This window comes from Triturus cristatus, chromosome 3_1 (genome assembly GCF_964204655.1).
Source record: "Triturus cristatus chromosome 3_1, aTriCri1.1, whole genome shotgun sequence".
Classification (NCBI taxonomy): domain Eukaryota; kingdom Metazoa; phylum Chordata; class Amphibia; order Caudata; family Salamandridae; genus Triturus; species Triturus cristatus.
In genome coordinates, this window is record NC_140583.1 from 21506543 (window position 1) to 21521237 (window position 14695).

A 14695-nucleotide genomic window follows, 5' to 3' on the forward strand; every position below is an offset into this window, starting at 1 on the left:
GAGTAAGAGAGAGGCAGAGAAGTGCGAACCACACCATGCAGGGGCAGGGGCCACCTCCATCGCTCCGAGACTTGGGCCTCTCCAGTCGAGAGGAGGACAACATCGCCGAAGGACCAGAGGACTGCACTGTCGTCGAAGATCAAAAGAAAACGTCGAAGGAGGTAAGAGAGTCGCCGACCCCCAGACACTGGATCGACACTCGTAAGAGTGAAACAAAGTTCTCGAAGGGAGCTTTGTCGTCGAAACACTCGACGAAACCAACAGCATCCAAGGACAAGCAGCCCAGCGGATCCTTCGAAAAGGACTCCCAGACGGCGAAAACCCATGAAAAATCAAGGTCGTCGAAGGAAGCCCCTAAAAAGGACTCCTCGACACCGAGAAAAGAAGGGTCAAAAACAACTTCGACGACCTTGAAGCGAAGCGCTCAAACTCTCGACGCCGAACAAGCTGCTGAGATGGAGAAGAAGAAAAGGAGGCTCGAGGCCGAAATGGCGAGCATCCTGCAGCAGAAAAGGGACTTTGATGATGAGCCAATACACCATCCCGGCGAAGCCCGAGACCGAGGTCGAAAGGGGCGTCGAAGACCTGGAACCGCCAAAAAAACCTGAACCGGTCGAGGAACAGGAAGAAGAAGCCCTGTATTACTTCGAGGGCGGAGGCGAGGAGGAGTAGCAAACCTACCAGGACTCGACGTCCTCAGAGGCGCAAGACTTAGAGTGGCATGACCTCAACGCCGAAATACCAGAAGAAGGAGTAGACACTTATCCTTCGAGGCCTTCACCGCCAGATGATATAGGGATCCATAATATGGTGGTTAAGGCTGCTGCAGAGACATATGGATTGAAATTTGCAGAGGAGAAGCCCAAAGCTTGCTTTCTCCTTAAGACTCTTTTACCCACACAAACAAGGAGATAATTCCTGCCCATGCTCCCTAGTGTGCTGCACCAGGGCAGGGAGGCTTTCAGGGAGCCAGCTGTATGTAAATCAGTGATCCCAAGGACAGAAAAGAAGTACAAGCACTCATCAAAGGACCCTGCTTACACTCAGGGATCTGTACCAGCTGATTCAATAATAACAGCAACAGCTAGGAAAAGGGCCAATGTACCCACAAGTGCCAGACCACCTCCAGACAAGGAGAGTAGAAGGATGGACCTCATGGGGAGGAAAGTAGAACGGAGTGCAGCGATTCAATGGCGCATCACCAACTCAAACGTCCTAATCAACAGGCACGCTTACCAGCACTTTGAGGAAGTGGGGAAACTCCTGAAACATCTACTAGACCAGTACCAGCAAAGGGTAGCCCACCTGGTAGAGGAAGGGAAAAACATGGCTAACACATGTTTGAAGTCGACCTTGGATGCTCCGGAGACGTCCAGCAGACAAATGATGATTGGGATGACAGAGAGAAGACACACATGGCTTAGGATTTCAGGCTTCAAGCCTGAGGTACAGAACAACATCCTGAACACACCCTTCAACTGAGAGAAGCTTTTTGGAACGCCAGTAGACGACAAGTTAACTCAGCTCAAAAAGGACAACGAGACAGCAATGTTCATGGGAGCTCAGCAGTTCAGATGAATGACAAGGGGTACACCCTCTAGAAGGCCAAATGGTAGGGAAGGCAACCTACCTAGTACATCGCACCAAACCTTCCAACAAGGTTACCAAGGAAACGGTCAGGGCCAGCAGCAGCAAGGACAGCAGCAGCAGAACTGGCAGTACCAGCCACAAGGCCAGTCCTTTCCAGGAGGGCTCTCAAACGGACGAGGACAGGCACGGAGAGGAGGGCAACAGTCCACACCCAAGTGACTTCACCAAAAGACAAACGCCCACCCTAACAACACCTCTAGGGGGGCATCAAAACATAAGACAAAACCAAAGCTGGATTTTACAAGACAAACAGTTCCTCGAACATTTAACTCCAGTAGGAGGCAGAATAAGGGACTTCCACCAGGAATGGAGGAAGGTTACAACAGACAAATTGATACTAAACATCATACAATACAACTACTGTATAGAGCTAGAAAAAAAAACCTCCAAACAGGAGACCAAACAACAAGGTGCACTCAGCAATGGAACTTTCGCTCTTGCTGCTAGAAGCGCAGGAACTGCTCAGCAAGGAGGCAATAGAGCTAGTGCCGCACAAGGAGAGGAACAAGGGAGTTTATTCCACATACTTCCTCGTACCAAAGGTGGACGAAACACTAAGACTTATTCTAGATCTAAGGTTCTTAAACAAGTTCATAAGACCACAAAGATTCAAGATGACATCTCTGCAAGAAGTAATACCACAAATACAAGCGGGGGATTACATGGCAACTATAGACTTAAACGACGCGTACTTACACATCCCCATCAACAAAAAACACAAACGCCTACTAAGGTTTGTTATCAACCAAACTCACTACCAGTTCACAGTCCCAGCATTCGTACTGAAATCCGCACCAAGGGTGTTTACAAAATGCCTAGCAGCGGTTGCAGCGCACCTAAGAAGGCAAGGGATACACGTATACCCCTACCTCGATGACTGGCTCGTAAAAGCAAGCTCTTGCAGGCAATGCGAACAACACATCCAGCAGGTCATACAAACGCTAATCCATTGGGGAAAGTCTTCAATAGAACCGGAACAGGTGAAGATATTCTTAGGAGCAGAGATCAACACCATACAGGGCAAGGTGTTTCCCAGCACAAAGAGAACTTTGGCAATACTGAAGGAGACACGTCTGTACCACTAGGGGCGAGCTCCGACAATGACGACAGTGATTAAACTAATGGGAAGGATGGCATCATGCATGCACCTGGTCCCAAATATTCACCTCCACATGAGACCATTCCAAGAATGGATACAGCAGCAATGGTCACAGGCAACAGGAACTTGGGAAGATCTAGTGGTTGTCACACACGCAGTGCATCAGGAAATAGCGTGGTGGAACAAGGAAAACCTATCGCAGGGAAAACCATTCACACAGCCAACTCCAACAGTGACTATCATGACAGACACCTCCCAAATGGGTTGGGGCGCACACATGAACAGGCTCAAGGTGAGGGCGATATGGTCGCAGCAGGATGCGGTAAAAAACACATCAACTACCTAGAGCTAAAGACAGTGTGCCTAGCCTTAAAAGTCTTTCAGAAGGAGCTGTACTGGAGCAGGGTGTTGATCCACACAGACAACACTACCACCATGTTCTACATCAACAAACAAGGAAGAACGCAATCAGTGGCACTATCAAGGCTAGCACAGGAAATATGAAGAATGGCCATTCCACTGAGAATAGACCTACTAGCAATACATCTTCCAGGAAAGGACAATGTGGAAGCAGACAGACTCAGCAGGCAGACGTCAGCATCCTACGAATAGGAGCTCAACCAATAGGAAATAGAGAAGCTATTCCGGAAGTGGGGTACACCGCAAATAGACCTATTTGCAACACACCTAAATGCAAACACTTTGCATCCAGACAACCAGGCCATCAGTCCCAAGGGAATGCGCTATGGATAATAGGTCAAAGACATTTGCCTACGCTTTCCCCCCGATTCCACTGATACACAGGGTACTCAACAAATGCAGGATCAGCAACATGACACTAATACTAATAGCACCTCAGTGGGCCAGACAGTCCTGGTTCTCACAAATAATAGAAATGGCACAAGCACCAGCACACGGATAGCTAAGGAGAAGGGACCTGTTAACGATGCAGGACGGAAGGGTGCTACCCCCAGAGCCAGAGAGCCTCAGCCTCGCAGCATGGCTCCTGAAGACCTAGGGTTTGCACACCTCAAAGTACCAGCAAGCACAATGGCGGTGCTAAGAGAGGCAAGGAGGCCTACCACAAGGAAGTGCTTCGTAGCAAAGTGGAAAAGATTCTCCGAATGGTGCATTAAGGAGAAACTACAGAGAAGGATTACCAAGGAATCAACAGTACTGAAGTACTTTACAAATCTACTACAAAATAAACTAAGCTACACATCACTAAGGGTGCACTTAGCGGCAATAGTGGTTTACACAAGAGGAGAAACAGGGAAGAGTTTCTTCACTTCCCAAGTAGTAAAGAGGTTTCTAGAAGGAGCAAAAAGCATCGCACCGCCAAACAGAATGCTAGCTCCAGCATGGAACCTCAATGTAGTGCTGACTCAATTGATGAAGACACCATTTGAGCCTATTCATAAAGTAACGCTGCAGATGCTCACGCTAAAGACAGCCTTCTTAGTAGCTATCAGATCACTACGAAGAGTGAGCGAATTACAAGCGCTAACACTACAAGAACCCTACCTTCAGATACACAATGACAGGATCGTAATGAGAACGGACCCACATTTCATGCCAAAGGGGGCGTCACGGTTCCACATAAACCATACAATACAAATACCAAGTTTTTTCCAAAAACCAACCACAAGCACAGAAAAGGTGTTACACACACTGGACGCCAGGAGGGCAGTAATGCACTATATAGAAAGGACAAACGAGTGCAGAAAGACAAAGCAGTTCTTGGTTTCCTTTTGCCAGCAGTTTTTTGGGACGACCAGTTACCAAAAATACCGTTGCACCATGGATTGCACAAACCATTCAACTCTGCCACAAACAAGCAGGGCAAGAATTACAAGGAGCAGCTCAAGCTCACTCAACAAGGAAGAAGGGAGCAACAATTGCGTTTCTAGCAAACACACCTATCCAAGACATCTGCCAAGCCGCAACATGGTCTTCAGTGCACACGCTCACTAAGCACTGCTGCGTAGATATTCAAATGAACAAGGAAGCGCAAATGGCACGGACGGTCTTACAACACATATTCAGTAACCAGAGCTCATCTTCCACCCAGCCACCACAGTAACAACAAACCGCTACAAAGTCGAAGCACAGCATAGTGAATCCAGAAAGATTCATGCTGCAAAACGATAGTTTCTTACCTGTCAGTGTAGTTTTTCAGCTTCAAGACTTTCTGGATTCACTAGCGATCCCACTCTCCTCCGCCAGAAAGATGAGACAGGAGGAAGAGGATTACAACAGGAATAAGACTTTAAGAGTTTAAAGAAGAGAAACAGTAACGCAAGACAAGACAAGAAAAAAGGATCCGAAGATGGCGACCAAAGGTGGGAGCTTCCGGAGGAAGCGCGTTGACATCACGAAGGACACCAAATGGTGGTATGTCGATGCCCACATGGGCCACGGAAAAACAAAAAAAGGACAATAATGGACAGCATAGTGAATCCAGAAAGTCTTCAAGCTGCAAAACTACACCGACAGCTAAGGAACGATACGTTTTCACAATCGAGTACTTCCTGCTCTTTACAAAGAGCAAAATTATTAATTGGGCTGATAATAACTCAGTATTAACACAATGGTGTATGTTTTACAATATAACAATGGTATGTTTTGTTTAAAAGTCTCTTAGTGAATCACAGAAATAGCAGAAAATACATAACTAGTCTACACAGTTAAGGGCGCAGTAGAAACTTTAATTCGATGCAGAGTTTCAGATGAGCAGCACCTAGTGTGCTGGGGAGAGCACAGAGGGTTGATTCATTGAACTCGTTGCAGGTAGACCTATAGCAGTCAATCTCTGGGTCATCTGTTATGATGGAGAGAGACGTGTGTCGCGTGCCTGGATTGGCCAACGAACTCTGCCTTCACTGTAGGATTTTCTGGCTTCCTTCGGTTGCTCTCAGGCTTTGTTGCTGTTTGCACCTATGGTGTGGTCCAGATTCTGTCTCCAACGGTATAATGTACAGTATCGCTCGGCAATGATACTCTAGTACACGTGGCTGTGCCGACATCCAGACAGCGCTCATTTATAGCGTGTGCACACAGCAGTGGTTGCAGTAGCATGTTTCTCTTCACAGGGGGGTAGAATGGCAAATTAGTGAAGAAAAACAAACAGGGTTTACAGTTTTTGCACTGGGCACTCATTTTGTACATCTTTCCTTCTTCCCCCATGATAACCTGCACCCCAGATGGGACTTTGCGTGCGGAGCAAGTAATGTTTCTTTTATTTTGGGCTGTGCTCACAGGTGCTGATTGGAACCAATCTCCCGCACCCCTTTGGGCTGACCCTGTATGGGGACCGTATATACTGGACGGACTGGCAATCGAAGAGCATTGAGAGCGCAGACAGGAAGACGGGACTGCAGCGCAGAACCCTACGGGAGAACCTGGAGAACCTGATGGACATACATGTCTTCCACCGGCACCGCTCGCCAGGTCTGGGGACCTTCCGCCTACGTCTGCACGTGCTCACCTGCTCCCTGTCATCTCTAACTGTTCTTCTGTCTCCTGGGCCTGCTCACGCATCTTTCATACTCATTCATTCCCTGCAGCTGTCCATCCATCCGCCTGCGCCTGTGTCCTCTTAGCTGCTTCCATCTCCTCTGCCTGCTTGTTTATTCTCTCTGGCTGTGCTTCCGTCTCCTCTGCCTGCTTGCTTATTTTCTCCGGCTGTGCTTCCATCTCCTCCACCTGCTTGCTTATTCTCTCTGACTGCGCTTCCGTCTCCTCCGCCTGTTTGTTTATTCTCTCTGGCTGCGCTCGCTGTGCTTCCGTCTCCTCCGCCTGTTTGTTTATTCTCTCTGGCTGCGCTTCCGTCTCCTCCGCCTGCTTGTTTATTCTCTCTGTCTGCGCTTCCGTCTCCTCCGTCTGCTTGTTTATTCTCTCTGGCTGCGCTTCCGTCTCCTCCGCCTGCTTGTTTATTCTCTCTGGCTGCGCTTCCGACTCCTCCGCTTGCTTGTTTATTCTCTCTGGCTGTGCTTCCGCCTCCTCCGCCTGCTTGTTTATTCTCTCTGGCTGCGCTTCCTTCTCCTCCGCCTGCTTGTTTATTCTCTCTGGCTGCGCTTCCCCTCCTCCGCCTGCTTGTTTATTCTCTCTGGCTGCGCTTCCATCTCCTCCGCCTGCTTGTTTATTCTCTCTGGCTGCGCTTACGTCTCCTCCGCCTGCTTGTTTATTCTCTCTGGCTGCGCTTCCCCTCCTCCGCCTGCTTGTTTATTCTCTCTGGCTGCGCTTCCCCTCCTCTGCTTGTTTGTTTATTCTCTCTGGCTGCGCTTCCGTCTCCTTTGCCTGGCTTGTTTATTCTCTCTGGCTGCGCTTACGTCTCCTCTGCCTGCTTGTTTATTCTCTCTGGCTGCGCTTCCTTCTCCTCCGCCTGCTTGTTTATTCTCTCTGGCTGCGCTTCCCCTCCTCCGCCTGCTTGTTTATTCTCTCTGGCTGCGCTTCCATCTCCTCCGCCTGCTTGTTTATTCTCTCTGGCTGCGCTTACGTCTCCTCCGCCTGCTTGTTTATTCTCTCTGGCTGCGCTTCCCCTCCTCCGCCTGCTTGTTTATTCTCTCTGGCTGCGCTTCCCCTCCTCTGCTTGTTTGTTTATTCTCTCTGGCTGCGCTTCCGTCTCCTTTGCCTGCTTGTTTATTCTCTCTGGCTGTGCTTCCGTCTCCTCTGCCTGCTTGCTTATTTTCTCCGGCTGTGCTTCCATCTCCTCCACCTGCTTGCTTATTCTCTCTGACTGCGCTTCCGTCTCCTCCGCCTGTTTGTTTATTCTCTCTGGCTGCGCTCGCTGTGCTTCCGTCTCCTCCGCCTGTTTGTTTATTCTCTCTGGCTGCGCTTCCGTCTCCTCCGCCTGCTTGTTTATTCTCTCTGTCTGCGCTTCCGTCTCCTCCGTCTGCTTGTTTATTCTCTCTGGCTGCGCTTCCGACTCCTCCGCTTGCTTGTTTATTCTCTCTGGCTGTGCTTCCGCCTCCTCCGCCTGCTTGTTTATTCTCTCTGGCTGCGCTTCCTTCTCCTCCGCCTGCTTGTTTATTCTCTCTGGCTGCGCTTCCCCTCCTCCGCCTGCTTGTTTATTCTCTCTGGCTGCGCTTCCATCTCCTCCGCCTGCTTGTTTATTCTCTCTGGCTGCGCTTACGTCTCCTCCGCCTGCTTGTTTATTCTCTCTGGCTGCGCTTCCCCTCCTCCGCCTGCTTGTTTATTCTCTCTGGCTGCGCTTCCCCTCCTCTGCTTGTTTGTTTATTCTCTCTGGCTGCGCTTCCGTCTCCTTTGCCTGGCTTGTTTATTCTCTCTGGCTGCGCTTACGTCTCCTCTGCCTGCTTGTTTATTCTCTCTGGCTGCGCTTCCTTCTCCTCCGCCTGCTTGTTTATTCTCTCTGGCTGCGCTTCCCCTCCTCCGCCTGCTTGTTTATTCTCTCTGGCTGCGCTTCCATCTCCTCCGCCTGCTTGTTTATTCTCTCTGGCTGCGCTTACGTCTCCTCCGCCTGCTTGTTTATTCTCTCTGGCTGCGCTTCCCCTCCTCCGCCTGCTTGTTTATTCTCTCTGGCTGCGCTTCCCCTCCTCTGCTTGTTTGTTTATTCTCTCTGGCTGCGCTTCCGTCTCCTTTGCCTGGCTTGTTTATTCTCTCTGGCTGCGCTTACGTCTCCTCTGCCTGCTCATGCATTTCCTTCATGCTCCTTCCTCCCCCTGGCTGCTCATCCATCTCCTCTGCTTTTTCTGCATCTTCTCTCCCTGCTTTCACCTCTCCTGCCTGCTCCTGCGTTTCTTCTCTTGTTCCTGCATCTTTTGTGTCTGTTCCTGCATCTCCTCTACCTGCTTCTGCAACCCGACTGCCTGCTCCTGCTTGTTTATACCTGCTCCTGAATCTTCTCTACTTTATGCCTGTATTCTCCTTTCGTCCTTCCCGCCTACTTCTCTGCCTGCTCCTGAGACCCCACTGTCTGATTGTACAATCCGTCTGCGGACACCTACATCTCCTGTGCCAGTCTGCCATCCTCCTTGCACACAAGTATTCCCTCTACATCTTATCTTCACTGTGCCTGCACTCATGTGCATCCTTCCTGCCTACTCCTGCATCTCCTGTGTGTGCTCAGCCTCCCCTTGGGCTGATCCCAGCATGGCATCTTCCTTCAGCCTGCATTTGATGCCTACTGCATCCTTTTAAGTATTAGCATCTCCGCCTGGCCAATTCTGCACCTACTGAGCCATACTACCTGTGTGCCCCTCCTTACTCCTGCACTCCCTCTGTCTGGCTTGCATGCCTACTGCCCAGATTCCATGATCCCCTGTGATTTGAGCTCCCCATGTGGCCTGTCCCATTCTAGTGCCCCTCTCCTTGATTCCTGTGCGCTCACTATCATCCTCCCTGCCCATTCGTTTCTTCTAAGCCCTGCCAAATCTCACAGTACATCTGTGTGTGTCTCCCTTGGCAGTGCCCACGGCGTGTCTCATTAATAACGGAGGTTGCAGTCACCTGTGCCTTCTGGCTCCTCTTCCCAAAGGCCACAGCTGCACGTGCCCCACTGGAGTCAATCTGCAGGCGGACGGTCAGACGTGCTTCCACGGTAAGATGACTAAAGGTTTGCAAGCGTACACACACACATGCACACGCACACACACATATGCACACACACACACACACACACACTCTAACACTCACATACACACTCACACACACACACTTGCACACATTCACTCCCTGGCACTCTTCCAACAAGTACTTAACTCGTAAGACATTATAAGTCGTGCATCACACAAGCACAAAGATAAGACAGATGCCGTAGAGGTAGAAAGAATGCAAAATCCAGGCACAGGTATTGGAATCATCACACAATCTGATTTAATGCACTGATTATTTTGATCCCAGACAGTACCGACCTTAGCAGTCCCTTCAGAAGTTAGCAGGACCGGGGTGCCAGGCTGCGACTCTGTACATGCCAATGCAGCTACGAGTCTATTCACAGCGAAAAACAACAATTAAGGGTTTTTGCAGACCCTGTCGTACGGCTATAGGGGTGACTTGCATACATTAAAAAAGGGAGGTTTGGGCTTTGCCATCACTTTAAGTGTCAAAGTTAAGTTAGCAGTTTTAAACTGCCCTTCCTGCCTGCAGTGGTAGACTGGGAGCCTGTTTTACCTTGTCCCACTCGTGGGGAGTTCGCAACTAGTGCTGCAGTCCACATGAGACACCTCAACCTATAGGCCCTGATACTAGGAGCCATGTTTTACCGTGTCCCACTCAGAGTGACACAACAAGTGCTGCAGTCCCTGGGGGACACTCTAACTTATAGACCTGTGGGTACCCCAGGTACCATATACAAGGGGCTTAGGCTATACCAACTGGGGACAAGCCAATTAAACATGCACCATTTTAAGGGTTAGAGCACATGCACCAGGTCCTGTTAAGCAGGCCTCAGGGAATTTCAGAGCCTTTACACCAGTACCTGGTAGTCCAAATGGGGACAAAACGTGTGTGTGGGGCTAATCTTGGAAAAAGCCATTTTCCTCACACTGGAGCCGTCTTTGCCGTTAGTGTTGCATTCTTTGGTGTGTGTGGGAGTCCTTAGTTCAAGTCCATGTGTATGGGCCTGTCGTAGGACTGGAGTGAGATGGTTTCCTTGTTCAGGTTGCGGGAAGCCAGCCATGGAAGGGGATGGGGTTTCTTTAGACTTCTTCCACTTTTAGGGTCATGGTATGGTTGGAGACCAGGATAACTGCTACATTTTTGACATTGCTTATAGGTGCAAGTGTGTCTCTTAATTCCAAATGGCAGAGTACAACTCCAGAACCAAGCATAAGTCCCTTCATCTCAGTTTTTAAGTGACCACGTTTGAGGTGTACTCTCCATGAAATTCAGGAGCCCCATGCATGGAGTCCTGGGGAGCTGCTGCTGGCCTGTCTTCAGTTTTACGTTGATTGGTTTGATCTGTGCTTTGTTGTAACACAGGAGGCCAAGAGATCTGATTACACAGGGCAAACAAGCTGAAGTTATCCACAGGCACTCACTCTATAGTCATTCTTTAAAAGGGCAGTAGCCAGTCTTGCTCTAACCGAGGCAGACGTCCTGTGCCCCCCTGACATTATATCCCAGGTCTGATGTCACCAGAAAGATATCGTAAATGGAGTATGTCAAGACGTACAGGATTGGTTAGCTGACATAGGGATGGCACACTGAGCTCTTCTCAGTAGGACAGTGGCAGGGCGGAACCGCTTGACAGAACAATGCAGGGGGCTTTTGCCTCAACAACATCATAAGCCACTAAGACGTCTGAAGCCTCCATTTGTCGGAACACCTTTACTGTTGATTGAGGGGAGCACAGCTCAGGGGTAGATTTCAGAGGCGTCAGAATTACTGGGTGTAAGAAAGTGCCCTCTTTTTTCATGGTTGCCCCCACTCTTTGCTGAACTGCTGATGTGCTTTGACTGAGGGTGCCCTGGGTTCCTGCCAATCAGGTACCCAGGGCATATGTTCTTTCCCTCAACTGCATTGCAAACAAAACCCAATTGGCACTCTCTTGCCACAGGTCAGTCCCTTGTAAATGGTACCACAGGTACCCAGGTTACTGTGACCAGGGAAGGCCTCTAAGGGCTGCAGAACTTATTGTGTCACCCTTAGAGGCCCTGTATCTTTACACACACACACTGCCTTTGCAGGCTGTGTGTTTTAGTGCAGAACAAAGTGAAGACTTGACATGGCACACATCCCTGTGTGCCATGCCTACAACCCACTGCCCTTGCATAGGTCAGCCACCCCTCTAGCTGGGTGCACCTATACCAGTGGTGAGGGTACAGGTACATGAGCTCTGTACTCCTACAGTGTCTAAGCCAGTTCTTAGACATTGTTAGTGCCCGTAATGCCATTAGGCGTATACGGTGCTGGGAGTTTGTTATGACGAACTCCACAGCACCATAATGGCTTTACTGAAACTGGGAAGTTTGGTATCAAACTTTTCAGCACATTAAACCCACACCGATGCCAGTGTTGGATTTAATGAAAAATGCACACAGAGGGCACCTTAGAGATGCCCCCCAAAAAATGACCCAACACTAGAGTCCAGGCTAAGTGGCTGCTACCCAGCTGCCACCACCAGACACGTTTCTGGACCCCTGGGTCGAGAGCCTGCTGCTCTCGGGGGTCTGAAACAATGCTCATCCTGGGACGAGGTGCCAAGCCTCCTCCCCAGAATGGGCAGTGTCCACGAAGGGGAAGCTACAAAGGCTTGCAACTGTTGTGAACTTCCCCAGGCCCTTTGCTGCTTCCATCAACTGGCCCCCACGGTTCTGACCCCCACTTTGGGTTGAAGATTCGGTGGGAAAACCAAGTGAGGAAAGCAGGTGTGCCCACCTTTGCCAACCCCACCCCTCAGGTGGGGGAGGCTAGGTGAAGCACAACTCTCAGTCCCCGCCGTCTTGCAGATGGGGGGACCCAGCCAACCAGAGTGAGGCATATGCCCCCCTCCCATTGGAGGGTGGCATAATAGGGGGTATACCCACCCCAAGGAAGGGACCCATTGGTCCCAACCTTTACCTACCTGTAACACCCCTATATCTAGTATTTAGGGGCACCCCATAACCTTGCCTTCTCAGGAACCGACCAAGAAGAAAAGAAGAAGGACCGAAGAGCCGTGCTGAAGCTAAGAAGAGAAGGATGCTCACTGACTTGGCCTCAGCCCTACCGGTCTGTCCCCATATCGTACCTGCAGAAGTGAAATCCCAGAGTGTCCTGCAGCCAGCAACCTCAGGAACCCTGAGGACCTCCCTGCCTTCCACAGAAGAGACTCTGTCTCCAGTGAGCACCGGATTTGCTCACCCACCCACAGACTCTGGCTCCGCCCAAATCCGCGAGTCTGCACCAGTCTGCACCCGACGCCCCCGGCCTGAGTTCGAGTGGCCCAACACCACAAGGAGGTCTCGCTGGCAAACCTGACCTGAGATCTGGTAATCTCTTACCTGCCTCGAATCTCCCAGCGAAGCATGCAGCCTCTTTCTGGAGGATCCCATTGAAATCAACCGGGTACCCGACTCTAAAACAGCACCCTGCACCCGGCCGCCCATGTGCATCTGCGGGTGTACTTTGGGTGCTAACGCAGCTCCCCCTTTGTCCTGAGCCTAACAGCAGGAGCTTTGCTCCCACAACCCTGTGTCCTGCTCGTGAGCAGCCACCAACCGGAGGCCCCCTACCCCCTATTGGATAACATTGGTCCTCAGCACTCTGCACCCGGCCGCCCTAGTGCCGCTGAGGGTGCTCTTTGAGTGCATCCTTGACCCTGAGGGAACCCTTGTTCTAACTCCAGCAGCTCAACCCAACAGACCATGTACTTACCTGTTAACCGATAACTTAATTTCTCTCCATAGGAATACATTGACTGTTTTCCATTGAAAAATGTTTTAAGTGTGGTGTTGATTTGTTTGAAAACCTGAAAAACTACAACTGTGCAAAACTGATCTTACTTACCTTTTCACTAGGAAATGTCCCAGTGTATTATCTAGGCATATCACACTGAGTAGAAAAAAGTAATCTGAAAAGTAACTGGAAAGTAATCTGAAAAGTAATTTTGAAATTTTGTCTTACCTGTGTTTCAACCAGTTGCATTTAAACTTGCATTCAATTGTAAAACACTGCATACGATTTTGCAAAGCATTTATTTCACTTACCTGTGCCAGGCTTGGCCTCGTTCTAGAAAAAAAATAACTTAATATTTTTATACAAACAAAATTGGTCTGAAGTTCAGTCTTTGAGTGTGTGAATTCATATGCTGACTGAGTGTGTACAACAAATGCTTAACACTGTGTTCTGATACTGCCTTACTGCTCGACCAAGCTACCACAAATAGAGAGTGAGGTGCTATCTAACGTTACCTCTGCCTACCTGTGGGGTTCCACTGGACTCTGTGCACACTGTACCTCATTTTGGTAAAGTATATACAGAGCCAGCTTCCTACAGCGGGGTATAATTCAAGAGCAGTGGTTCGTAGGAGTGCAATTCAAAGTCACATAGTTCAGAATTCTAAAGCTCTGGCACAGGGGCAGAATTTAGAAGTGCGCAGTTCAAGTCAGGGACTCTGAGCACAGTTCAAGAGAGGTCATTGAAGCGGCAAAGTTCATGGGAACGCTTGACTTTAGGACTTCAGAGGGCATATTTAAGACATTTGCAAATCAAGGGCAGAATTGAGGAGCAGCACCAGAGAGAGCACCACTGAAGGGCAGGAATACACAATGTACAGTACGAGGGGTTTGCTAGTGTTCCCAGTCAGACCGGATCTGACCTAGCACTTCCGGCTGGGCTGTTGGTATTGAACAGGACCAAGGTTGATTGTCTATTGGCTGGTCCTTGTGTAAGGTGGCATGCTGGGCAAAAAACAACGGGCTGGATTGTGGCCCAGAGTGCTAGGAGGTCTCCCAAAACCTGGGGATTGAACCGGTGCCGCACCTATAGGAAGCATACCTTGGGGTTATGTCTTTGATGCCTTGGCTCTAAACACATCAAGCAGGTCCCGTCCTGTTCAAAGTCTTGGGGTGCTCCCTTTCAGAGTCCTTGGGTAATTCCAAGACGAAATTTAAACACATGTCTTGATGCAAACACAAGAAGGCCAAGCGCAGTCCACCTCAGTTACATCCTGCCGATTCATGGAAAAGGTGCACATTCAGCACTTGCAAGATTTGACTTAGACTAACATCTGTGAGAAAGTGGGTTTCTGTTGCAGTAAACCCCCCCCCCTTTCTTTTTTTTGTTGCCAGACTACTGATGCTCTTTGACTTGATGTGCTCTGCGGCCCTGCCAATCAGGACCCCAGGGCCTGTGTTCTTTCCCCAAAACAAAACCCAATTGGCAGCTCTGGCCACAGGTAGGTCCCTGGTAAATGGTACCCGATGTACCCAGGGCACTGTGAGCAGAGAAGGCACCTACGGGCTGCAGCACTTATTGTGCCACCCTTAGAAGCCCTGTGCCCTG

General features: G+C 49.8%; 1 protein-coding gene across 8 annotated transcripts in view; it reads left to right on the forward strand.

The window, feature by feature from the left end:
* LRP4 (LDL receptor related protein 4) overlaps window positions 1-14695 on the forward strand; it is a 507202-nt gene that overhangs the window by 354207 nt on the left and 138300 nt on the right. For all 8 annotated transcript variants that reach the window (XM_085646645.1, XM_085646639.1, XM_085646647.1 and 5 more), the window contains 2 exons: window positions 6010-6199; window positions 9177-9308. In XM_085646645.1, coding sequence (XP_085502771.1) covers window positions 6010-6199; window positions 9177-9308 — 322 coding nt within the window. The remainder of the gene's footprint in view (window positions 1-6009; window positions 6200-9176; window positions 9309-14695) is intronic.